Source organism: Podarcis muralis, chromosome 18 (genome assembly GCF_964188315.1).
Source record: "Podarcis muralis chromosome 18, rPodMur119.hap1.1, whole genome shotgun sequence".
NCBI classification, from domain to species: domain Eukaryota; kingdom Metazoa; phylum Chordata; class Lepidosauria; order Squamata; family Lacertidae; genus Podarcis; species Podarcis muralis.
The window spans coordinates 543850-569138 of NC_135672.1; the positions used below are offsets into that span (position 1 = coordinate 543850).

The following is a 25289-nucleotide window of genomic DNA, read 5'->3' on the forward strand; positions in this document are numbered from 1 at the left end:
TGTTTCTTCTGTCTTGGCAAAGACCATCACGGTGGTGCTGGCCTTCCTGGCCACAAAGCCCGGGAACAGGGTGAGGAGATGGCTGGGTAAGAGTCTGGCCAACTCCATTGTCATCTCCTGTTCTGGGGGGCAAGTTCTCATCTGCACCATCTGGCTGGGCTCTTCTCCCCCATTCCCAGAGCCCGACATGCTCTCCCAGGTGGAAGAGATCATCCTGCAATGCAACGAAGGGTCTGTGGCCATGTTTTACGTTGCCCTCGGCTCCCTGGGCTTCTTGGCTGCCACCTGCTTCACGGTGGCTTTCCTAGCCAGGAAGCTGCCTGGCTCCTTCAATGAAGCCAAGCTGATCACCTTCAGCATGCTGGTCTTCTGCAGCGTTTGGGTGTCTTTTGTGCCCACCTACCTGAGCACCAAGGGCAAGTACATGGTGGCCGTGCAGATCTTCTCTATGTTGGCCTCCAGTGCTGGGCTTCTGGGCTGCATCTTCCTTCCCAAGTGCTACATGATTGTGCTGAGGCCTGATCTGAACACAAAGGAGCACCTGACAACCAGAAATTAAGGGGACATATGATTCTAAAAATAGTCCATGTTCCCGATGCCCAGAAGTGCATAAAGGAAACACAGCTACTCCTCCATGTTGCTTATTCTCCACCTCTGACAGACATTGTGTTCATTCTTAGCCCAGGTTTTAGGAAGTCCTGTTGACATGAACCGTAAGATGGGAGGAAATGTTTTGCTACCTTGGTTGTCCAAGGACTACAATGAGTCCTGGTCTACTGCCCTTAGTTTGTAAAGTTTTATCATTTAATCATTTTTTGCTTTGAGAAGTTATATTTATCTCACAACAAGATAGGCTGGAGGGAGAGAGGAGTTAGGTTTCTGAGTCTGTTTGCTTTGTCATGACTGCCTATTAACCATATAAATTCTTATATTCAACAATACCATTTGGTTATGCCAGTTCTATGTATTCCATTTTCTATGCTCCATTTCCCACATTTATGCGCTATCATTCATAAGCTCACTTTACATCATTTCGTTCTCCTAAGCTATGTATAATAAACTGAGAAATTCATTTAAGACATCTTCCGTAGTCTTGGTTTAATTTCTGTATTGTGTAAGCTCTGCTCCCTTTTCCAAAGAGTAGCAACTGACCTTAGCCAAGCCTTGACTGCGGTCCAATGAATTTTATTGCACTGGCCAGGGTTAGGGGCGGGCAAGAGGGAAGAGAGTGGAGAGGGAACTCCGGCGCTCACGGGAGTGGCAGGCCGCCTACGCCAATCTGGACGAGTCATTGTGAAAGGAGGTGGGGAGAGTAGAGCTGGGGAAGGCAATGGGTCACGAAAGGCAGCAGTGGAAAGCGGGGAGAGCTGGGGCGAGGTATATTATTATTATATTATATTATATTATATTATATTATATTATATTATATTATATTATATTATATTATATTATATTATATTATTATTATAATTATTACATTGGGACACGGGTGGTGCTGTGGGTCAAACCACAGAGCCTAGGGCTTGCCGATCAGAAGGTCGGCAGTTGGAATCCCCGCGACGGGGTGAGCTCCTGTTGTTTGGTCCCAGCTCCTACCAACCTAGCAGTTCGAAAGCAAGTCAGAGTGCAAGTAGATAAATAGGTACCACTCCGGCGGGAAGGTAAACGGCATTTCCGTGTACTGCTCTGGTTTGCCAGAATGAGCATGCTGGCCACATGACCCAGAAGCTGTACGCCGGCTCCCTCGGCCAGTAAAGCAAGATGAGCGCCGCAACCCCAGAGTCGGCTACGACTGGACCTAAGGGTCAGGGGTCCCTATTATATTATATTATTATATTATATTATATTATATTATATTATATTATATTATATTACATATTACTGTATTTTACCATGTAGAACATGCCCCTGTGTATAAGACAACCCCTATTTTTGGGAACTGAAAATTAAGAAAAAGGGGAGGGTCCCATTTTACTCGTCTCATACACGGAAAAGTACGATATATTATATTATGTTATGTTATGTTGTGTTATGTTATGTTATGTTTTATGTTATTATGCAGAGTGATTCATAATGCAGTATACAGTTTCAACACAATATAAAAGAGAATATAATATATCTCATGTTACCTGTGACAGAATTGTAGGGGAATGTTTAAAGTATTTTAGAAACAGTCAGAGATGTTCTATGTGTGCACCCTTTGTCACACAACACACATCACAATCGAAAATGCCGTTGCACAACAAACTCCGTTTTGCTCAATTCAAGAACCCAAAACGCCTTCTCCACTGCAGACGCAGCCATTTCGCCTGACTAGTCACGTGACACGCGCACCATCACCTCCATCATTTTATGAGTACATCTACCTCACGGTTCGCAGCTGTTTTCCGTGTCGGCGCCTGTCTTACAGGATCTGGAAAATGTATATTTCATTATGAATCACCCTGTATTATATTATTTCAGTGTCCAATCACAGCATTACTGTAGGATTTTTCATTTCAATCAATCAAATCTTTATTACGGTAGTAGACCAGCATCAGTAGGGTGGGGTACAGTCATTTCCAAACTGTAAAACGTAAAGCTAAAAAGTATTAAAACACAAAGTATACATAAAAGTCTAAAAGAAGCGAAAAGACGGGTTTGGGAGCATTAAACAGATATGGAAGAGCATAAAAGGTTAGTATATAAAAGACTCTGGCCCTCCATTTCCAGGGCACTCTGAGATGAGTGTTCATTCAATCTAGTGTCACAACAACCACCATTTCTTTCTACCCCACCATCTGGCTTGGTTTCCCCAGCCACTCAGGGCGGCTCCCAATAGAATATGAAAAACACGATAAATACATCAAACATTGCAAACTTCCCTGAACAGGGCTACCTTCAGGTGTCTTCTAAAAGTCAGGTAGTCGTTTCTTTCCTTGACATCGGCTGGGAGGGCGCCACCACCAAGAAGGCCCTCTGCCTGGTTCCCTCTTTGTGGCCCAGGTCATCATCCGATGAATTGAGAGCGTCATTTATTTCTGTGTTCATAATTAAAGAAAATGTGCATTTTAAAAGTATCGCACCTTGATTGTAATATTAAGAATGCACTTAAAATTACTACTCATAACAATGAATAAGTGATTGAAATGCACACATAGTTAAGCAGCATAAATATGTGTGAACAATGTTCTTAAAAACATTTGTTAACCAAGTCTAATATTACTATCTTGTTGTGATTATTGTTACTTTTATTGCTACTAATCCCAGTGGCTTACAAGACTGAGCTCCATTCTGCCTTGGTCAGACGCCAGCTGGAATACTGTGTCCAGTTCTGGGCACCACAATTTAAGAAGGTTGTTGACCAATGGGAAGAAACCCCTCACCCCCAGAGAGATGCTGGCTCAAAGAGCCCCCTGAGCTTAGACTACGAAGCCTCTGAGGGCGTGCAGAGTGCAAATCCCCCACGGGCCCCTCTCTCTCCCGGGCTCACCTGGGGGCCCTGCCCCTGCCAGCCTCTCCGGCCTCTGAGGGCGTGCAGAGTGCAAATCACCCCAGGGGCCCCCCTCTCTCCCGGGCTCACCTGGGGGCCCTGCCCCTGCCAGCCTCTCCGGCCTCTGAGGGCGTGCAGAGTGCAAATCCCCCCAGGGGCCCCTCTCTCTCCTGGGCACTCCTGGGGGCCCTGCCCCTGCCAGCCTCTCCGGCCTCTGAGTACATGCAGAGTGCAAATCCCCCCAGGGGCCCCTCTCCCTCTTGGTGGTCCGGCCCCTGCCAGCCTCTCCGGCCTCTGAGGGCGTGCAGAGTGCAAATCCCCCCAGGGGCCCCCCTCTCTCCCTGGCTCACCTGGGGGTCCTGCCCCTGCCAGCCTCTCCGGCCTCTGAGGGCGTGCAGAGTGCAAATCCCCCCAGGGGCCCCTCTCTCTCCCGGGCTCACCTGGGGGCCCTGCCCCTGCCAGCCACTCCGGCCTCTGAGGGCGTGCAGAGTGCAAATCCCCCCAGGGGCCCCTCTCTCTCCTGGGGGCCCTGCCCCTGCCAGCCTCTCCGGCCTCTGAAGGCGTGCAGAGTGCAAATCCCCCAGGGGCCCCTCTCTCTCCCGGGCCCACCTGGGGGCCTTCCCCCTGCCAGCCTCTCCGGCCTCTGAGGGCGTGCAGAGTGCAAATCCCCCCAGGGGCCCCCTCTCTCCCGGGCCCACCTGGGGGTCCTGCCCCTGCCAGCCTCTCCGGCCTCTGAGGGCGTGCAGAGTGCAGATCCCCCCAGGGGCCCCTCTCTCTCCCTGGCTCACCTGGGGGTCCTGCCCCTGCCAGCCTCTCCGGCCTCTGAGGACGTGCAGAGTGCAGATCCCCCCAGGGGCCCCTCTCTCTCCCGGGCTCACCTGGGGGCCCTGCCCCTGCCAGCCTCTCCTGCCTCTGAGGGCGTGCAGAGTGCAAATCCCCCCAGGGGCCCCCCTCTCTCCCGGGCTCACCTGGGGGCCCTCCCCCTGCCAGCCTCTCCGGCCTCTGAGGGCGTGCAGAGTGCAAATCCCCCAGGGGCCCCTCTCTCTCCCGGGCTCACCTGGGGGCCCTGCCCCTGCCGGCCTCCTTGGCCTCTGAGGGCGTGCAGAGTGCAAATCCCCCAGGGGCCCCTCTCTCTCCCGGGCTCACCTGGGGGCCCTGCCCCTGCCAGCCTCTCCGGCCTCTGAGGGCGTGCAGAGTGCAAATCCCCCCAGGGGCCCCCTCTCTCCCGGGCCCACCTGGGGGCCCTGCCACTGCCAGCCTCTCCGGCCTCTGAGGGCGTGCAGAGTGCAAATCCCCCCAGGGACCCCTCTCTCTCCCGGGCTCACCTGGGGGCCCTGCCCCTGCCAGCCTCTCTGGCCTCTGAGGGCGTGCAGAGTGCAAATCCCCCCAGGGGCCCCTCTCCCTCTTGGTGGTCCGTCGCCTGCCAGCCTCTCTGGCCTCTGAGGGCGTGCAGAGTGCAAATCCCCCCAGGGGCCCCTCTCTCTCCCGGGCTCACCTGGGGGCCCTGCCCCTGCCAGCCTCTCCGGCCTCTGAGGGCGTGCAGAGTGCAGATCCCCCCAGGGGCCCCTCTCTCTCCCGGGCTTTCCTGGGGCCCTGCCCTTGCCAGCCTCTCTGGATCCCCCCAGGGGCCCCTCTCTCTCCCGGGCTCACCTGGGGGCCCTGCCCCTGCCAGCCTCTCCTGCCTCTGAGGGCGTGCAGAGTGCAAATCCCCCCAGGGGCCCCCCTCTCTCCCGGGCTCACCTGGGGGCCCTCCCCCTGCCAGCCTCTCCGGCCTCTGAGGGCGTGCAGAGTGCAAATCCCCCCAGGGGCCCCTCTCTCTCCCGGGCTCACCTGGGGGTCCTGCCCCTGCCAGCCTCTCTGGCCTCTGAGGGCGTGCAGAGTGCAGATCCCCCCAGGGGCCCCTCTCTCTCCCAGGCTCACCTGGGGGCCCTGCCCCTGCCAGCCTCTCCGGCCTCTGAGGGCGTGCAGAGTGCAGATCCCCCCTGGGGCCCCTCTCTCTCCTGGGCTCACCTGGGGGCCCGTGCCCTGCCAGCCTCCCCGGCCTCTGAGGGCGTGCAGAGTGCAGATCCCCCCGGGGCCCCCCTCTCTCCAGGGCTCACCTGGGGGCCCTGCCCCTGCCAGCCTCTCCGGCCTCTGAGGGCGTGCAGAGTGCAAATCCCCCCAGGGGCCCCTCTCTCTCCTGGGCTCACCTGGGGGCCCTGCCCCTGCCAGCCTCTCCGGCCTCTGAGGGCGTGCAGAGTGCAAATCCCCCCAGGGGCCCCTCTCTCTCCCGGGCTCACCTGGGGGCCCTGCCCCTGCCAGCCTCCCTGGCCTCTGAAGGCGTGCAGAGTGCAGATCCCCCCAGGGGCCCCTCTCTCTCCCTGGCTCACCTGGGGGCCCTGTCCCTGCCAGCCTGTGCGGCCTCTGAGGGCGTGCAGAGTGCAAATCTCCCCAGGGGCCCCTCTCTCTCCCGGGCTCACCTGGGGGCCCTGCCCCTGCCAGCCTCTCCGGCCTCTGAGCGTGTGCAGAGTGCAGATCCCCCCAGGGGCCCCTCTCTCTCCTGGGGGCCCTGCCCCTGCCAGCCTCTCCGGCCTCTGAGGGCGTGCAGAGTGCAGATCCCCCCAGGGGCCCCTCTCTCTCCTGGGGGCCCTGCCCCTGTCAGCCTCTCCGGCCCCTGAGGGCGTGCAGAGTGCAAATCCCCCCAGGGGCCCCTCTCCCTCTTGGTGGTCCGGCCCCTGCCAGCCTCTCTGGCCTCTGAGGGCGTGCAGAGTGCAAATCCCCCCAGGGGCCCCTCTCCCTCTTGGTGGTCCGGCCCCTGCCAGCCTCTCTGGCCTCTGAGTACATGCAGAGTGCAAATCCCCCCAGGGGCCCCTCTCCTCCCGGGCTCACCTGGGGGCCCTGCCCCTGCCAGCCTCTCCGGCCTCTGAGGGCGTGCAGAGTGCAGATCCCCCCAGGGGCCCCTCTCTCTCCTGGGGGCCCTGCCCCTGCCAGCCTCTCCGGCCCCTGAGGGCGTGCAGAGTGCAAATCCCCCCAGGGGCCCCTCTCTCTCCTGGGCTCACCTGGGGGCCCTGCCCCTGCCAGCCTCTCCGGCCTCTGAGGGCGTGCAGAGTGCAAATCCCCCCAGGGGCCCCCTCTCTCCCGGGCCAACCTGGGGGTTCTGCCCCTGCGGGCGTGCAGAGTGCAAATCCCCCCAGGGGCCCCTCTCTCTCCCGGGCTCACCTGGGGGCCCGTGCCCTGCCAGCCTCTCCGGCCTCTGAGTACATGCAGAATGCAAATCCCCCAGGGGCCCCTCTCTCTCCCGGGCCCACCTGGGGGCCCTGCCCCTGCCAGCCTCTCTGGCCTCTGAGGGCGTGCAGAGTGCAAATCCCCCCAGGGGCCCCTCTCTCTCCCGGGCTCACCTGGGGGCCCTGCCCCTGCCAGCCTCCCCGGCCTCTGAGGGCGTGCAGAGTGCAGATCCCCCCAGGGGCCCCTCTCTCTCCTGGGGGCCCTGCCCCTGCCAGCCTCCCTGGCCTCTGAGGGCGTGCAGAGTGCAGATCCCCCCAGGGGCCCCTCTCTCTCCTGGGGGCCCTGCCCCTGCCAGCCTCCCTGGCCTCTGAAGGCGTGCAGAGTGCAGATCCCTCCAGGGGCCCCTCTCTCTCCCGGGCTCACCTGGGGGCCCTGCCCCTGCCAGCCTCCCTGGTCTCTGAGGGCGTGCAGAGTGCAAATCCCCCCTGGGGCCCCTCTCTCTCCCGGGCTCACCTGGGGGCCTTCCCCCTGCCAGCCTCCCCGGCCTCTGAGGGCGTGCAGAGTGCAGATCCCCCCAGGGGCCCCTCTCTCTCCTGGGGGCCCTGCCCCTGCCAGCCTCTCCGGCCCCTGAGGCCGTGCAGAGTGCAAATCCCCCCAGGGGCCCCTCTCTCTCCCGGGCCCACCTGGGGGCCCTGCCCCTGCCAGCCTCCCCGGCCTCTGAGGGCGTGCAGAGTGCAGATCCCCCCAGGGGCCCCTCTCTCTCCTGGGGGCCCTGCCCCTGCCAGCCTCTCCGGCCTCTGAGGGCGTGCAGAGTGCAGATCCCCCCAGGGGCCCCTCTTTCTCCCGGGCTCACCTGGGGGCCCTGCCCCTGCCAGCCTCTCCGGCCTCTGAGGGCGTGCAGAGTGCAGATCCCCCCAGGGGCCCCTCTCTCTCCTGGGCTCACCTGGGGGCCCTGCCCCTGCCAGCCTCCCCGGCCTCTGAGGACGTGCAGAGTGCAAATCCCCCCAGGGGCCCCTCTCTCTCCCGGGCTCACCTGGGGGCCCTGCCCCTGCCAGCCTCTCTGGCCTCTGAGGGCGTGCAGAGTGCAAATCCCCCCAGGGGCCCCTCTCTCTCCCGGGCTCACCTGGGGGCCCTGCCCCTGCCAGCCTCTCCGGCCTCTGAGGGCGTGCAGAGTGCAGATGCCCCCAGGGGCCCCTCTCTCTCCTGGGGGCCCGTGCCCTGCCAGCCTCCCTGGCCTCTGAAGGCGTGCAGAGTGCAGATCCCCCCAGGGGCCCCTCTCTCTCCCGGGCTCACCTGGGGGCCCTGCCCCTTCCAGCCTCTCCGGCCTCTGAGGGCGTGCAGAGTGCAAATCCCCCCAGGGGCCCCTCTCTCTCCCGGGCTCACCTGGGGGCCCTGCCCCTGCCAGCCTCTCCGGCCTCTGAGGGCGTGCAGAGTGCAAATCCCCCCAGGGGCCCCTCTCTCTCCCAGGCTCACCTGGGGGCCCTGCCCCTGCCAGCCTCCCTGGCCTCTGAGGGCGTGCAGAGTGCAGATCCCCCCAGGGGTCCCTCTCTCTCCTGGGCTCACCTGGGGGCCCTGCCCCTGCCAGCCTCCCCGGCCTCTGAGGGCGTGCAGAGTGCAGATCCCCCCAGGGGCCCCTCTCTCTCCTGGGGGCCCTGCCCCTGCCAGCCTCTCTGGCCCTTGGGGGACTCTGGCAGGCGCTGGTGTCCCTGGAGGACGAGGAGGGTCACTTGGCCGGGCCTTTCTCTGCCCTCGGAGGGGAAGGGGCCACCTTCCAAAGGCCCTGCAACTCCCGCCAGCCTCCGCCAGCTTGGTCCACGTTCGGGGGGGGGGGGCAGACTTCCCAGCATGCACTGCCAGCTCTGCCAGGCCAATGGTCGATTCCCAGCCTCAATAAATTTGAAATTTGCTGGTTTTTCCAGTGTATAACAAAATCAATCAATCTCAAGGTGTCTTTTGTTCGGTTTCACTATTTAGCTTTATGGATAAATTAACCTCTATTAGGTTTCATTTCCCTCACGTCCTTCTTCCCAGCATGCTTTGCTGCCCCTTCTTCTCACAAACAAGGATCCTGTTTCCTGTAATTGAAATTTACCCTTTTTCCAGTCTATAACTGAATGAATAAATCCCAAGATGTCTTTTGTTCGGTTTCACTCATTAGCTTTATTGATAAATTATCCTTTATTAGGTTTCATTTCATTTCCCTCACGTCCTTCTTCCCAGCATGCTTTGCTGCCCCTTCTTCTCACAAACAAGGGTCCTGTTTCTTATCATTTTATTTTTCTCTTATTCTTCCATTTAAACTTGATGGAGGGGCAGAGCGATGGAGAAAGAGAGAAGGCTTTTCCTCACAGCCTTTCCCTCGCCCTTCCCAGGCTGCCCTGCGCAACCTTCCTCCTGGCCTGCTAATAAACTAATAATAACCAATTATTATACTCATAAACCCCCATAACCCAGGAAGTCGCGAAGAGACCTCGTCCTTTTCCTCATTCCCTGGGAGGCACCTAGAACGGCTTCCCCCTTTTCCCGACGTCCCACGGCTCCTGCGCCCTGGACAACAGAGGCCAAAATGGCGCTGGCCACCCGCCAGTTGTTTTACCTGCAATTTAGAGCTCCCAAAATGCTTTAAATGCATGTTGTGGCTGTGATATTTATAGTGCTTTTAATATTCTGTTGGGAGCTGCCCAGAGTGGCCAGGGAAACCATTATTATTATTATTATTATTATTATTATTATTATTATTATTATTATTATTATTTCACCGCCTTGATTGCAATGAAACCTAAAGCAGACCCATTGAAATGCAATTCTTAACTTCGTTTTGGGTTTACACCAACCATTCTTCTTTTCGCAGTTGAGACTGACCATTCACTTTCTTCTGATTGGTACCTGATTGATAAACTCACTCTTTAACGTCATCTGAATCTCTGTAACCCGACGTTAAGAAATGGCATGTAAACTAGAAATAACGAGGGGAATCCCATTTCAGACTCCATTGCCATTTTCTTTGAAGATTTATTCAGCAGGGAATCAGGTCAACGGAGAAGAGGAATCAGAGTTCTGTGGCGCAAAACTATGCCCTCGGCTCCCTGGGCTTCTTGGCTGCCACCTGCTTCACGGTGGCTTTCCTAGCCAGGAAGCTGCCCGGCTCCTTCAACGAAGCCAAGCTGATCACCTTCAGCATGCTGGTCTTCTGCAGCGTTTGGGTCTCTTTTGTGCCCACCTACCTGAGCACCAAGGGCAAGTACATGGTGGCCGTGCAGATCTTCTCTATGTTGGCCTCCAGTGCTGGGCTTCTGGGCTGCATCTTCCTTCCCAAGTGCTACATGATTGTGCTGAGGCCTGATCTGAACACAAAGGAGCACCTGACAACCAGAAATTAAGGGGACATCTGATTCTTAAAATAGTCCATGTTCCCGATGCCCAGAAGTGCATAAAGGAAACACACTTGCTCATCCATGTTGCTCCTTCTCCATCTGTGAAAGAGATTGTGTTCATTCTTAGCCCAGGTTTTGTGTAGTCCTGTTGACATGAACCGTAAGATGGGAGGAAATGTTTTGCTACCTTGCTTTGCCAAGGACTACAATGAGTCCTGGTCTACTGCCCTTAGTTTGTAAAGTTTTATCATTTAATCATTTTTTGCTTTGAGAAGTTATATTTATCTCACAACAAGATAGGCTGGAGGGAGAGAGGAGTTAGGTCTTTGAGTGTGATTCCTTTGTCCTAACTACCTATTAACCATATCAATTCTGATATTCAACAATAGTTTCTAGTTATGTCATTTCTATTTATTGAATTTTCTCCATTTTCTACATGTATGCTGTATCATTCATAAGTACACTTCACGTCATTTCGTTCTCCTAAACTTTGTATATCAATAAACTGAGAAATTCATTTAAGACATCTTCCGTAGTCTGCTGGCTTAATTTCTGTATTGTGTAAACTCTGCTCCCTGTTCCAAAGAGTAGCAACTGACCTTAGCCAAGCCTTGACTGGAGTACAATGGATTTCATTGCGTTGTCCAGGATCTGACACATTGTGCACTGATGTTGAGTGGATCACCAGATTACGAGTGAGCCAGCAACAAGTTTAGCATTGGAGGGAAGCAATGAGACGATGCCAGATAGTTGTATTCCCTGCCTGCCAAACCTTTTCAGAGGAGGCATCTTATGCTCAGTCAGGAAGGAAGAGCGAGAGGCCTCCTCCTCCAACTCAGGTTCCTCCTATTCAGGTCCTCCTCCTCCAACTGAGGTTCCTCCCATTCAGGTCCTCCTCCTCCAACTCAGGTTCCTCCCGTTCAGGTCCTCCTCCTCCAACTCAGGTTCCTCCCATTCAGGTCCTCCTCCTCCAACTCAGGTTCCTCCCATTCAGGTCCTCCTCCTCCAACTCAGGTTCCTCCCATTCAGTCCTCCTCCTCCAACTCAGGTTCCTCCCATTCAGGTCCTCCTCCTCCAACTCAGGTTCCTCCCATTCAGGTCCTCCTCCTCCTACTCAGGTTCCTCCCATTCAGGTCCTCCTCCTCCAACTCAGGTTCCTCCCATTCAGGTCCTCCTCCTCCAACTCAGGTTCCTCCCATTCAGTCCTCCTCCTCCAACTCAGGTTCCTCCCATTCAGGTCCTCCTCCTCCTACTCAGGTTCCTCCCATTCAGGTCCTCCTCCTCCAACTCAGGTTCCTCCCATTCAGGTCCTCCTCCTCCAACTCAGGTTCCTCCCATTCAGGTCCTCCTCTTCCAACTCAGGTTCCTCCCATTCAGGTCCTCCTCCTCCAACTCAGGTTCCTCCCATTCAGGCCCCCATTTATAGAGCAAAACCAAGATCAGATCGGCAAGTAAAATTGACAGAACAGCCACTGATGAAGCATTTAGATTCATTAGCTAAGATTGCATCTGTCAGAGACTGCCTTCAGGTCCCAGCTCACAGAGGACCCACGCTAGCCAGCGGTAATATACAAAAGTCTTTATTGAAGTACATTATCCATTTTCAAACCCTAGCGTGCGTCTCTACGTCTAGACACTAGACCGGCGAAGCTCCGTCTGAGTCTCCGCCCCCTGTACACCAGCTTAAGAGTCTAGCCTTACTCCACCTTTTCCGTCTCTCCTTCCGCCTCTGGGTCCTACCACCCCCCGGGGTCCCTTCCTTCCTGGACGCTTCGGAGGCAGACCCCTCAGATTCTTCCCCCTCCCTTCGGCGGGCTTTAGGACCTGGCTCCCTATCCGGGCTGCTCATTGCACCACCCTCTTGTACATTTGAACTTGGCGCACGCGCGCTGCCTCCGACCTTCCTTTTGACCGTTTCCTCGCTCTCTGATGCAGGCGTGGCTAACCCTGACTCATGTCCTTCCGCTGACGGAAGGCTGCCTGATGCCAATGCCTGGGACTCCTCCCCCCTACTGCTCTCCAGTGGGGAAGCTGGTCCCGATTTCCAGCTGCTGCTCTCTGAGTCCCCTCTGGCCCCTCCTTCCTGAGGTGTTCCCTCTGGCAACCCCCTAGCTCTGACCACGGGAGCCCCTTTCTGTGAATCCTCCGATTCGCTGGAGAGACTTAGAGACCTCGGGCGGCTCTCATCGCTCACTTCTCCCTCGGATTCCTCCCCCTCGGTCTCTAATTCCTCCCTTTCCTGTCCCTCTGCTCCTGAGCCCCTGACATCCATCCCCCCCTCGAAGCCCCCCCTTCCCCCCTCCCCTCCTTCCGGTGTGGGTACTGGGTGCTCCGTCGTAGCGGGGGTGAGTGCCGGATACAGTTCGTCCCCCGTGTCGTACATCAAACCGGCTAGGTCCGGCTCGTTCTCTGTGCACTCGTTGACGTCGATCTCCTCTGCTTCCATGTCTCTGCCTTCGTGTTCGAACCCCACGTCCTCCCCCCACACGTCCATGTCCGTCGCGCCCCCGTTCCCCTCTGAGGGTGATGTCTGCCAAGGACCCCCCAGCCACTTCCTGTGCCACTGCTCCTCTGGTCGATCGTCCCACCAATAAGAGCGGTCTGAGGCAGACCCCGAGGGTGAGCCCTCCGGGGAGCGTGTGTCTGGTGCCGGTTCCTCGTCCGAGGCGAACCCCTGGAACGTGCTGGCTGAAAGTGTGGGTGTGAAGAGCCAGTCGTCGAAATACTCGGCTGGCATGGGCCTGTGTGGGAAGAGGGCATGAAATTCTTCCTTGAGCAGGGGCTCCTCCAAGGCATAGTCCGGCACCCAACTGTTGGCACTGGCCGGGGTACCCTCTCTGGCTAGGAGATATTCTACTCCCTCTTCCCCCCATCTCGAGTCTAAAATCTCTGTGACCTCGTTGATGCGCCCCCCTCTTGGCGACCCTCCCTTTCTGGGCCCTTCTCTTAGCGGGTCTGGCGCTGTGCCTGGCTCCTGAAATCTATGAGGTGCTTTGTAGGGCGTGAGCACCGATCTATGGAACACCGGATGCATTCTGGAACCCTCCGGAAGTGCCAACCGGAAGGCCACTGGATTGACCTGTGCCTGGACTTGGTAAGGCCCTAGCTGCTTATGCCCTAGCTTCTTCTTCGCTAACGATCTGGTCGGCACTGCTTGCGCTGCTAACCAGACCCAGTCTCCCACCTGTATGTCTTCCCCAACTCTTCTGTGTCTGTCAGCCTGCAGTTTGTATGCGTGCTTTGCTAGTTCTAACTGCCTCCTGAGCTGTTCGTGGACTTCCTGCAACTCCGACGCTAAGGCTTCCGCTGCCTGTGGCTCCCCCTCCCCCACTCTCTCTAAACCCGGGAAGGTTCTGGGATGCCTCCCGTTGTTGGCGAAGAACGGCGTCACCCCTGTCGACACGTGCTTCGTATTGTTGTAAGCGAACTCTGCGAGGGGCAGGTAGTCTACCCATGTCGTAGGCTGCTGATTGGCGTAACATCTCAGGTACTGCTGCATGATGGCGTTGACCCTCTCCGCTTGCCCGTTGGTCTGTGGGTGTCTCGCCGACGCTAGATTGATCTTGACGTTCAGGATGCCCATCAGCTTCTGCCAGAAGTTCGAGATGAACTGTCGCCCCCGGTCGGAGAGAATAGACCGTGGCAGACCGTGGACTTTAAACACGTGGTCTATGAACAGTTTGGCGGTCTGTTCCGCCGTGGCCACCTTCGCACACGGAATGAAGTGTGCCATTTTGGTAAACATGTCCACCACCACTAGCACTGCTGTCTTTCCCCTCGAACTGGGCAGGTCCGTGACAAAGTCCAGGGCCACCCTCTCCCACGGTTCCGATGGTGTCTGCAGCGGTTCCAGCAGTCCCGCCGGCGGTTTGTGAACTGACTTGGCCCTCTGGCAGGTGTCGCATCTCGAGACGTAATCCGCTACTTCCCCCCGCATCTTGGGCCACCAAAAGTCTCTGGCCACTAATTCTACCGTCGTGTAGCTGCTGTAGTACCCTTGCGTGGAGGTCGTCTCCCGGCACGTAGAGCGCTCCCTTGCGGATGAGTAACCCGTCTCTTATCTGGAACTCGTCGTCCTTCGCCGTGCCCTTGTGCACCTCCTCCATCTTGGTTCGTGCGAAGGGGTCCTCCTGCAGCGCATGACGTACGGCGTCCAGGTCCACGGTTGCCGAAGCGCATGCCCACGCTTCCGGTGCGAAAATGTGCTTGGCCGCCGACGGTGCCGCTTCCTCGAGGTATTGCGGCTTTCTGGACAATGCATCCGCCATTACGTTGTTGTCGCCCGGGATGTACTCTATCTTGAAGTCGAAGTCCGCGAAGAACTCCGCCCATCTAATGTGCCTCTGGTTCAGGAACCTCGCCGTGCCTATGCCGCTGCCTCTACCTCCTGTGCTTATATTGCTGCCGCTGCCGCCTCTACTGCCTTTTCCTATACTGCTGCCGCTACCACTGAAGATATCTAATACGGGAGTCTGTTGCTAGCATGTAATGTGGTTTATCCAGGTACTAAAAGACCTAGATTTGCCCATCCAAATGTATGAAGATAGTCAATCGTGCACTGCATTAGTGAGCTTGGAAATAATGAAATCCGCATCAAAACAAACATGTGTGTACAGAATGGGGTAATCAATCACAAGATAATACCTCGGGTTACAGACGCTTCAGGTTACAGACGCTTCAGATTACAGACTCCGCTAACCCAGAAATAGTACCTCAGGTTAAGAACTTTGCTTCAGGATGAGAACAGAAATTGTGCGGTGGCAGCAGGAGGCCCCATTAGCTAAAGTGGTACCTCAGGTTAAGAACAGTTTCAGGTTAAGAATGGACCTCCAGAACAAATTAAGTTCTTAACCTGAGGTACCACTGTATTGATTTGTTTACCAAGCCGTTGCCAGGAACATGCCATAATGAATTGATGACAAAACTGGGTTTATGCATATAAGAAACAGAAGGGGTGTCATGGCTTAGAATTAGTCATTGCATGCATATTCACCCAAAAAACACAAAATGAAGTGAAATAAGCCCAAAGCAAAACACGTGTTTTACGGGTCAATATGCATAGAAAGAAGACGAATTAGCTTTGTTTGGGCTTATTTCACTCCATTTCATGTTTTTTGGGTGTGCATGCATATTCACCCCAAAACGCAAAACACAGTAAGCCCAAACAAAGCAAAGCACGTGTTTTTTGGGTCAATATGCATAGATCAAGCACAAATAAGCTTTGTTTGTGCTTATTTCACTTTGTTTCATGTTTTTTGAGTGTGCATGCATATTCACCCCAAAAACGCAAAACGAAGTGAAGTAAGCCCAAAAAAAGCAAAATGTGTTTTTGGGTCAACATGCATAGAAAGAAGACAAATAAGCTTTGTTTCAGCTTATTTCATTTCATTCAGCGTTAACACAAAACGAAGTGAAATAAACCAAAAGAAAGCAAACAAGTGTTTTGAGAGGAACAGCCACTTTGTGTCCCTCTCACCAGGAATGAAATGACCCAAGACATTTTGGCACCTGAGGTGAACCACAAGATGGCGCCTCCCCACCAGGAAATAAGGCAGGAGTGAAGATTTCCATCGGGAAGAAGTGGGAGAATCAAATCACCCTCATCTTTTGGTTGAAGGGGGACTCAAGGGCCTCATCTTTTGTAGGTAAGGGGTCCACTCTGAATCATGCGAGGCGGGTGCAGACCCCTGGAGACCCTAGAGAGCAGCTCCTGCCATTTCCTCCCTAAGGGGGAGAGGACACCAGCAGCACCTTTTCCCCCAAGAGGCTGCATGGGGGATAGAGGGTGCTGCGGTGGAGGAAAGTTCAGCCTCCATGGAGCGCACTGCAGCTGTCACTTTTATTGTGGTGGCAGCAGCGGGTGATGGAGCAGAATTTTCAACCTTTTGCTCTCTTGGCAAACTGTATTCTTTCTGTGGCATCAATGTCAGGAGTCCCGCTTCCCAGCTTGATCACACAGTAAGCGTAGGTGATTAAAAAGGAGGATTTATTACCAAAACGAACAGCTATCTCCAGATGCTCCAACGAAGCGTCTTGCACCATCAGTCTCCTGAATTTGAGGTGTCAACAATTTTGGTCGGTCCTCATGCATTTTTCCTTCATGAAATCCAGCCCTCTTTGGGCACCCCTACTGTAGGCTCTCTGCCGAATGCTTTGCTGGGCAGTCAACTCTAAATGCTCTATCCCTATCCCTAACCCCAACCTTAAACTTAACCCTAACCCTAGCTCCAGCCCTAGCCCTAACTTTCGTTCCAACCCTAACCCAGGGGTCAGCAAGGTTTACGTTGCCTGAGCTGGTTCACTCCAGCGGAGATCCCTCTGTGGACTGGATTGCGTACGCATGTGAGCGCACACGCACGCCTGTGATTTCCAGCAGACATTTCTGGTGTCTGAACAGACATGATTTTCGCACTGCAGAAGTGATTACCCATGCCGTGCTGGTTTGCGCAGCATGCGGGGACTCACTGAGCGGGTGGCTTGGTTCGGGGGCAGCTCGTGGGCCAGTTAAGCCCCGTGGGCCGCTTGTGGCCATGGGCCTTAGTTACTTACCCCTGCTCTAAACCTACTTCTAGCCCTAGCCCTAGCCTTTGCCCTAACCCTAAAGCAAACCTTAACCTTAACCATAGCCCTGACCGTAACACTAACGCGAACTCTAAACCTCTAAAGCCCTAGCTCCAACCCTATCCCTGTCCCTAAACTAACCTTCACCTTGACCCCAACCCTACTGGGCAGCCCTAGCTCCACGTCCAACCAGTGGCGAGCCAGTGTGGTGTAGTGGTTAAGAGCAGTAGTCTCGTAATCTGGTGAACTGGGTTCGCTTCCCCGCTCCTTCACATGCAGCTGCTTGGTGACCTTGGGCTACTCACACTTCTCTGAAGTCTCTCAGCCTCACAGAGTGCTTGTTGTGGGGGAGGAAGGGAAAGGATATTGTTAGCCGCTTTGAGACTCCTTAGGGTAGTGATAAAGTGGGATATTAAATCCAAACTCTTCTTCTTCTTCCAACCCTAATGAGAGCCCTAACCCTACCTCACCCTACCTCTAGCTCTAGCCCTGGTCCTCACCCTAACTCTAAGCCTAACCCTAAGCATAAGCCAAAACTATTCAAAGTTTGAAACAAGTTACAATTTCTTCTACTAGTGGCAAAGATGTTGCTGCAGAAATATCATCAATCTGTTAAAGGACTGGGGGAACCCCAAACATTGATTTCTAAGGGACAAGGGGGTTGTGTTTAAATCCTTGTACTGACAGCATAACAGTATTTCTAGTCCTAATCACCTCAATTTCCAGACTGCTGGATCATGTGCTCCCCTTGTTGCTGGATCAGGCTGAAGAACAGTGCGCACACAACCAGTTTGCAAGCAATGCTGCTCTGCTGGCCAGGGATATTCCTACGTGCGCATGGTAAACCCTTGCCATTCAAACCCATCCAAGCTGGACAGAAACCTTTCTTGCTCACCACTCCTTTGTGGAGAAATTGGCTTTTGGTACAGCAGTTTGAAGCCACAAAGACATTTGGTGGCTGTGAGTTAGCCCGTCTCTCTGAGGCTCAGCTTCCCTAACATCATAACCTATACTAGTAAAACCTTTGCCTCACAGGAGTTTACCACAATGACACCAGGTAAAAATGCAAAACATTTATTGGAGTGTTTCGTACAAAAGGTTTCCAGTCAGAAAAGGTATATTACAAATCCTTGAAAAAGACAGAATTTGGCATGCATATCCATAATAAAGCAAAACAAATTCGAAATTCTAACGTCTAGATCAGTTTCCTCCAAAGGATGGGCAATGCCAATGCCATCTCTTCCGCAGCATGCACTCCCGAGTCTTTCCTGCCACCATGCAGAACAGCTGCTTCATGAACAAAACCTGCAAGTCAGAAATTCACTCTACAAAAATAGAAGTTATAATAAGGAAATCCTTTCTGAATGAAGAGAGGCAAAGTTTGCAACACTTCTTTAGAGTTTCAAATAGCTTATTGCTTGTGGATTTAGTGTCAATTGACAGGGCATGGGGCAGGCAAGTGTGTTTCGCCCACAGAGCAGTCTGCCCAAGACATCAGGAAGCGGAAACATGCTCAGTCATCCTACTGCTATGGTGAGAAGCAAAGACTCACCCCCATCCCCCAGCAAGCAACCCAGAGGTTTTCCACATCTTTTTAAGGGTTTGCTCTCTAGACTTTAGCATTTCAAGGCAGCATTAAAATTTTCTAATAACCACATGTGAATAACAGCTCAGAGAGAATATAAATTTGCTTTTTCTAAGGGCAACCCCGCCCCCAAACATTCTGTCTCTCAGGTTGCAGCCCAACACCTCCACTCCCCAGTGGGAGCAAACAGAGTGGAAACTGAGGCCAGGAAGGAACTGGCCTCTCAGATGGGCTCCCACCTAGAGACAGAAAGTGGGATTTGGGGACCACTGGATTGGTGGGACGAGATCCATCCGGGCTGAACACAGCTCAAAGTGAGGTGAGGGACATCAACCTTGTGGGACCCTAGCCAAGGTCGTCCTGATCGTAAAGGCTGGACGCTGCTGGGCTCGGCCCTTTGAAGGCTTTTCACAGCGCTCAGCTCCTGGTTCTGGTTCTGCACTCCCTGACACAGCCCGAGCCCGAGGGAGACAGTGCAAGGAGCGGTTGACACTGGCCTTGGCATTTTCACAGCAACTGTTCTGGAATGGCGGTTTTGGGGGGGGGGGTTCAGGGAGACCAAGAGGAGGGTGCCCTCCACAGCCGGTGGCCACCCTAAGTGCATGGCAAACAGCAGCACTTGGGTACTCTGCTCAGGTCCCTGGCTCAGCTTTGCAGAGCAGTCAGGAACCCCCCTCCTCCTCCCCTCTGGCTCAGGCCAGCACAAGAAGAGCAGCCTGCTTAGCCCAGTAGCACATTTGCACCTTCACATCTTTAGTATTCACAGGAACAAGGAGACTGGCCTTGGAAGAGCAGCTGTGAGCACAGCAGGTGGCCAAGAAGCTTGTAAGCCGGACCTGAGAAACAGAATTCAGAGGGACAAGAGAGCAATGTCTATGGCAAACACCCTCAGCCCCCTGGTCAAGCTGAGCAGAAGGAGCGTCATGCGGTAGAGGGGGAGGCAGAAGCCATACTTCCAAAAGGAGTGCTTTCCACAAGTGGCTCCATGAAACAGAGTTCAACTTCTAAATCTAATATGCTTCTCTACCACGTGGCATCATTAAAATACCTGTGGAATATTAGCACCTCTGGTTTTTTTGTTTTTATTTTTAAATATAAAGTAGGACATTTTGTTCCCCAACCCATCCGTTCCCACCCAACTTGCTCTGCACCATAGCCTTGCCCAGCAACCCTCCCACCCTCCCCACAAGACCCTATGAACCAGAATATCTGCAGGGCTGTATCTCCTCTCTGTACACGTGCCACTAAAAGCATCATGGGCTGAGCCAGAGCCCTGGGGTCCCAGGAGTGGGTGGCAGGAGCTCCGACCCCTCACTGCTGCAAGTGGGATATGCTGCTTGCTGGCGTCACTAACTCTGCCCCAGACGCAGCCCTGCTTGCCCCTCAAGGGGATCCAGGGCTGCTGGGAGAACATCACACACCACCTTTGGACAGGTGCTGCTCAGCCAAGGCAGCTTCTTTGGTGGAGAACAGCTGTGCCAAGGATTCTGCAAGGCCAAGGGTAGGGTGCGGAGAAGCTGAGCTGCCCTAGGAGGGGGGTCACTGCCCACCTGCTCCAAATACTTATCACCTACCTGCCCATACCTTGTCCTCTCACTCTGGGAGGTGGTGCAGATCAGGGCAGAGTAAGCAGCGGCAGCATCTTCCCTAAACTCCCCTTCCAAACAAAGCACCCTGGAACTTGCAAGGCTGCCCAATGGGAGGGATCCATTGAGGCATGGGGCAACACTGCTCACAGTGCAACACTGAGCTTGCCTCTGCCCCCTCTGGGCAGTGTGGAGCGAGCTGCAAGGAAGAGGGACTCGGCAGAAGACGTCCCACATCCCCACCCACCACTGGTCTCCAGTGGCAAGACAAGCAGACAAGTCGCTTCTGGTTTTTTACTGCAGAGGATGGAGCAACACAGACCTCCAAGCGGAATCTCAGCATCCGACACGTCTTGTGTGAGGGCTCAACTCTGGATTTTGAGGGCAGAAACAGTTCCCACAAAATCTAGACTTCGTAAGGGCTGGCCTTCAAGTGAGTTGCATCCATTGGATTCAGTGGGCCTTTGACTTGATTTGATACAACCCTGTTTCTAGGGTCATTCCGCAAGGAAGCAGCAATCTTAACCTCACTTGGGGAGTAAGCCCCACTGAAATCAACAAGACCTACTTCTGAGTAGACATGGTTAGGATTGTTCCCTGCTTGAAAGCATGGCAGCAGAACTTAGGCAGAGGAAGTTCTGCAATGACTTCAAACAAGCCTTGCCTTAAATCAGTGCTTCTCACTTCATCTCAGCTTCTGAGACCTCAATGCTCCACAGAGCTGCCCAAACTGTTTCCAGAGTCATTCTGTCCTAGGAGCTCCAGGCCTTCTGAGGCACACCTAGGGTCAATGGCATGAAAAGATCACTAATCCTCACATTTGCCACCTGGTTTTATCTGCACAACCACTGGGGTTGCCCCTGAGGGCACAGGCAGGCTTACACCCAGGGTCACTGCTTGACCACTTCCCCCCAGTACAAGAACAGGAGGGCCACAGAAGCAGACTGTCCACTCCAGAGTGGCAACTTCAGCCATGCTTTCTCTTCCCTGGAAACTCCTGGAGCTGCATCACTCTTTGGCTTGCAAGTAGGACAACAAAGTAGACCATGGGCATTGCAAAGGGAAAGCAAGTCTTCAAAAGATGGTGGCAGTTCTGGCTGATTCAAGTTCTCTCTTTAAGAAGTTTACTAAGGAACCATCTCCAAGAAAGAAAGAAAAAAAGGAGTGATCATATGCAATGTATAAAAATAGTTTCAGTGACTCTGGACAGAGTCCCTGGGCAGAGCAAAAAAAGGAGAAAAGACCAGCAGAAACGGTTTCCCTTCCTCTCACATGACGGTGCAGCCCCTGGAGGTGGTCCTGGGATCCCCCTGGAGATAGAGAAGGAAGGAGGGGCATCAGGAAGCTCCCCAGGTGGCCTCGGCAGAACCCTCTCTCCTGCCCTGGCTAAAGATCAGAGAGGCAACTTGGATAGAGCTCAGCCTAGCTGTCCTCTTAGCAGCTTCTACCACTTGGGGACCGGCCACCCTAGAGAGAGGCAGGGTGTGTGTGCCACAGCCAGTTGGGTGCAGGAAGGAAAGAAGAGCAGCTCCTGGGCACCACCCACAGCAGAGATGAGCAGCTGGGAGTCCCTCCCTCCCAGAATCTACCCTTACAAGTCCTCCCCTTTGACCCAGGAATGCTCCCTCTGCCACCCCAGGGAGGAAGAGACTCCTGACTTGGCCAATTTCTTCACTTTCCCTTCTTGAGCAGAGTCAACTCCCAACTCCTTTCGTTACCTTTGATAACTAAAAGGCTGGGCCTAAGCCGCTCAGCCTCGCTGTGTGTGTGTGTGTGTGTGTGTGTGTGTGTGTGAGAGAGAGAGAGAGAGAGAGAGAGAGAGAGAGAGAAACTGCCCCTTGGGAGAGACCAAGGTACCCCGTTGTCTCCTTGGAACCACCCCCAAACCATGGCTGCAGTCAGGCCCCAATCGATTCAACCCTTGGTGGGTGGGTGGAAGTGTTTTTTCTTCCAGCTACCTGCTGGTGAAAGAGGTCTTCCTCCCCAAACTCTGCCTCCTCATCTTCCTCCCCGTTGTCCTGCAGCACAGCAGATGACTGAGTCAAACTCCTCACAGCAACTTCCTGAGAAGAAGTAGGAGAGACACAGCTCATGTTGAGTGTAGCAGGTGCTCAGTGAATGCTCAAAGGCAGCTTCTTTGTCATGTCCTTGCATCAAAAGCAAGGCAACCTTTTCTTCACTATTTGGCTTCTCCAGCACCTCCACCCCCCACCCACAGTGCCCCCCTTCGGAGCACCTACCTCTCCATCAGAGTTCACCAGGTAGGTGCGGACACTGGTCCCGGTGCCCCAACTGGTCTGGTGCTTCCATACAAGGACAGAAGGTGGGCTGTGGGCCACCCCAGCATCAGCTGCCCAGATCTAGCAAGAAAGAGACTCCCTCATTCACAGGCAGGGCACCCTTGATCCTTCACCACGCCAGAGGGCGCAGCTCTCCAAGCTGACCCCAATGGCCAGCCCTCCAAGTGGCAGAGGCACCTGGGCTTCCTGCAGGGACCACCCCCCCAGTCGCAGGGAGCCTTTTCTCCACAGGCTGCAGGAAACAACCAAGGAGGTTCTGCGTTGGACACGGAAGGTGGGCAGAGCGTGAGCAGGTCTCTGGATACTGGGCAACCAATACCCTCCCTTCCAATGAGGAGGCCTTTTCTCCCGAGGAAAGAACCATGACTTACTGTGACCGCCTGCCCAGCCCGGAGGACATATTTTGGGGTAAATTTGTAAGCCACCTCTTCTCCCTCGCCAATCTTTTTCTTCAGCCTCCAGTTCCCAAGAGACTGATCCTGAGGGAGAAGCAGCGGGACTCAGGGAGCAGCAAAACCAGCCCCAGGGCCAGGCCAGTCAAGGAGGGAAGCCTGAAGGCTCCAACAGTGCTTCTGAGCCAAGACCTCTCTTCCCGCAGCCTACCTTGTCAGAGCGGTTCTTCAGCTGAACATACTTCCCCTCTGGGTCCACGTCCTCGATGCTGATGCTGCCCTTGGCAGAAGCCTGCTGGGAAGTCTGGAAGGTGCTGCTACTGCTGGCACTGCTGCTCCTGGTGCCCAACCCGCTGGAGCCACTGCCAGAGAGCTCCTCTGCTATTTCCAGGCGCTTCCGCTTCCCCCGGGAGGAGCGGGTGGCGGAAATGCCGCTGCCGGACGAGGAGGTGGCCCGCGAGACAGTGATACGGGCTGAGGGGCTGGGGGACAGCTTCAGCCTGGCGGGGAAAGGCAGGCGAGGGTCAGCGGGCAAGAGCAGTGAGGGAAGGGCCTGCAGCCCATCCAGCCAAAGAACCAAGCTGCTGGCGCCACTGCCCAACACAGAGTAGCACCCATGTGCGCTCTGCTCCTTCCTCTCTCTCCCTGCTTCCTCCCTCCGTACCTCTCCTCTTCCCCTTCGAGGAGCTTCCGGTAGGCGCTGATCTCCATGTCCAGGGCCAGCTTGACATCCAGGAGCTCCTGGTACTCCATCAGCTGCTGCTGCATCTGGTCCCGCATCTCTGTCATCTCCCTCTCCTTGGCGTCCAGCATCTTCCGGAACTTCTCTCGCTCACCAGCCATCAGCTCCTCCAGCTCCCGTATCCGGTCTTCTGCGGCGTTCGCCTGCAGGAGAAAGAATAGCGCTGGCCTGGGACCCAGAGAGAGAAAGCCTCCCGGGTGGAAGGGCACTGCGAAAGGAATGGGGGGCTAGGCCAAAGCACTGTGCAAGCACCCCCTCCCTCACCCAGCCCAAGGGCAGGGCCAACCCCACAGGGAAGGCCTGGATCAGAAACAATCGACTGGAAAGGAACACTTGAACAATCCCATACGAGAAACACTGTCCTGAGCTGAAAGGAGTTACTACAAATAAACACAGGAGCTTCTCCGGGAGGTATAAAAGGGCACACGTAGTACAAGGTAGCTTTGTGAGACCAGGACAGCCCCGGGCAGTCCAGAGCTGAGACTGGAAGGCAGAAGAGCGTGTGAGAGGCTGCCTTTACCTCACCTGCTTCTGCAGCCCTGAAAGCTGGTAGCTGAGGGATTCAATCCTCACGCGGGCCTCCTTCAGCTCCTCTCGAGCAGCACTGGCAGCTTTGTCGTTCTGATCGGAGCAGAGTTTGGCATTCTCCAGCTGACGGGAGATGGAGGAAAGCGTCAGGCTGCTCCCAGGGCTCTTCTGCCTGGAGATCTGCTGTACAAGGCACTGGGCACTCCCCCCCCAGCCCCCAACGCCAAGGAGCACCACAGAGAGCAACAGATTCCAGGAGGAGGGAGCTCCTGAAGCCCCTTGAACAGAGCTGCCCAGAAGCACTCCTGGCCACTGACGTGGAAGGAGTGCAAGGCCAAATGGACAGCAGCCCCCTCCCACGCCAAGCCTTTCCTAGCCCACTCAGCATCTGCCTCCTCCCTCACCTTGGCCTGGTAGGTCTGCTCCACCTCCAGCTTGTAGAGCCGGACCTGCTCGTCATGCTGCCGGCGAAGGTCTTCTAGCGTCTGGGAGAGTTTGGACTCGCACTCCTGCTGGCGGCTGCTATCCACCTCCACCAACTGGCGCTCGTGCCGCTTCCGTGTCTCCCGCACCTCCTGGGAGTGGGGAGCAAACCCAGGCCAGGACTCAGGCTCGCAAGACCCCTTGCAGGAACCAAGGCCCTCAAGAACCACCCCTCAAGGCCCCCGTCCAGGAAACACCAGCCCAAACACAACAGGAAGACTGAGAGGTACATCATCACACTCACGCCCATTCGGGGTGGAGAGTGCTGGCAAATGCCTATTCCAGGAAGATTCATAAAATGCAGGGAAACCTCATGAGGGAATTGGGTGGTAGGAGAGGTCTCCTGCCTCCCAGCCCCAAAGCAGCAGGTCCCACGGGTGGGCATGACCCACTGCAGACATCCAGGAAATCCAGTCATCAGGTGCCACCGTCCCCACCTCACATCCAGCCCCAAGATCTGGGCTGGGGAGTGATCTGGGTGCTGGACCAAGCCTGCCCTTTGCACCTCTGAGCTGCCAGCTGGGGTCTGGAGGGACTCCTGCTCCCCCACTGCCAATACAGGGTCACACAAGTGCCTCCAGCATAAGAGAGGGACTCGGAGGAAAGAAATGAAGCTCCTTGGGTGCACACCCTGCTCCCTGGTGACCAGAGCAAAAAAGGCATCAGGGAAAACGCTCCTGGTGGGGGCAAATGTGAGGAACACCAACAGCAGGATAGGTGGCTACTTTTCCCTGGTATGCTCAAAGGGACCCTTCTCCTTCACAGCTCAAACCCAGCAGGACCGTGATGGAGAAGGGGGCCCTGTCTCCTCTCCCTCCCTGCCCACTCACCCCACCCCACCCAATGGCAGCTGCAGCCCAAGCAACCCAGCAGCCGCAGCAGGTTCTACCTCTTCAAAAATGTTCTTCCTGAAGTCAAGCTCCTCTTGCAGACTCTGGCAGCGATTCTCCAGGTCCACCCGCATCAGAGTCTCCTTCTCCAGCTGCTTCTTTGCCACAGCGTGACCATCTTCTGACTGGGAAAGGCATTGAAGGCAGAGAGTGTGAAAGGGGAGCAAGTGTC

At 55.3% G+C, this 25289-nt stretch overlaps 1 protein-coding gene across 3 annotated transcripts in view; it reads right to left on the reverse strand.

Annotated features, from left to right (window-relative positions):
- Window positions 1–17669: 17669 nt before the first annotated feature.
- LMNB2 (lamin B2) overlaps window positions 17670–25289 on the reverse strand; it is a 35670-nt gene continuing 28050 nt past the window's right edge. Inside the window, exons 4-12 of one of the 3 annotated variants that reach the window (XM_077921868.1) lie at window positions 25117–25242; window positions 24149–24319; window positions 23742–23867; window positions 23139–23359; window positions 22686–22974; window positions 22454–22561; window positions 22023–22142; window positions 21741–21845; window positions 17670–21092 (exon numbers count right to left, since the gene is read on the reverse strand). In XM_077921868.1, coding sequence (XP_077777994.1) covers window positions 21051–21092; window positions 21741–21845; window positions 22023–22142; window positions 22454–22561; window positions 22686–22974; window positions 23139–23359; window positions 23742–23867; window positions 24149–24319; window positions 25117–25242 — 1308 coding nt within the window. In that variant the 3' untranslated portion in view covers window positions 17670–21050. The remainder of the gene's footprint in view (window positions 21093–21740; window positions 21846–22022; window positions 22143–22453; window positions 22562–22685; window positions 22975–23138; window positions 23360–23741; window positions 23868–24148; window positions 24320–25116; window positions 25243–25289) is intronic. The other 2 variants (XM_077921870.1, XM_077921869.1) reach the window with 2 other exon arrangements.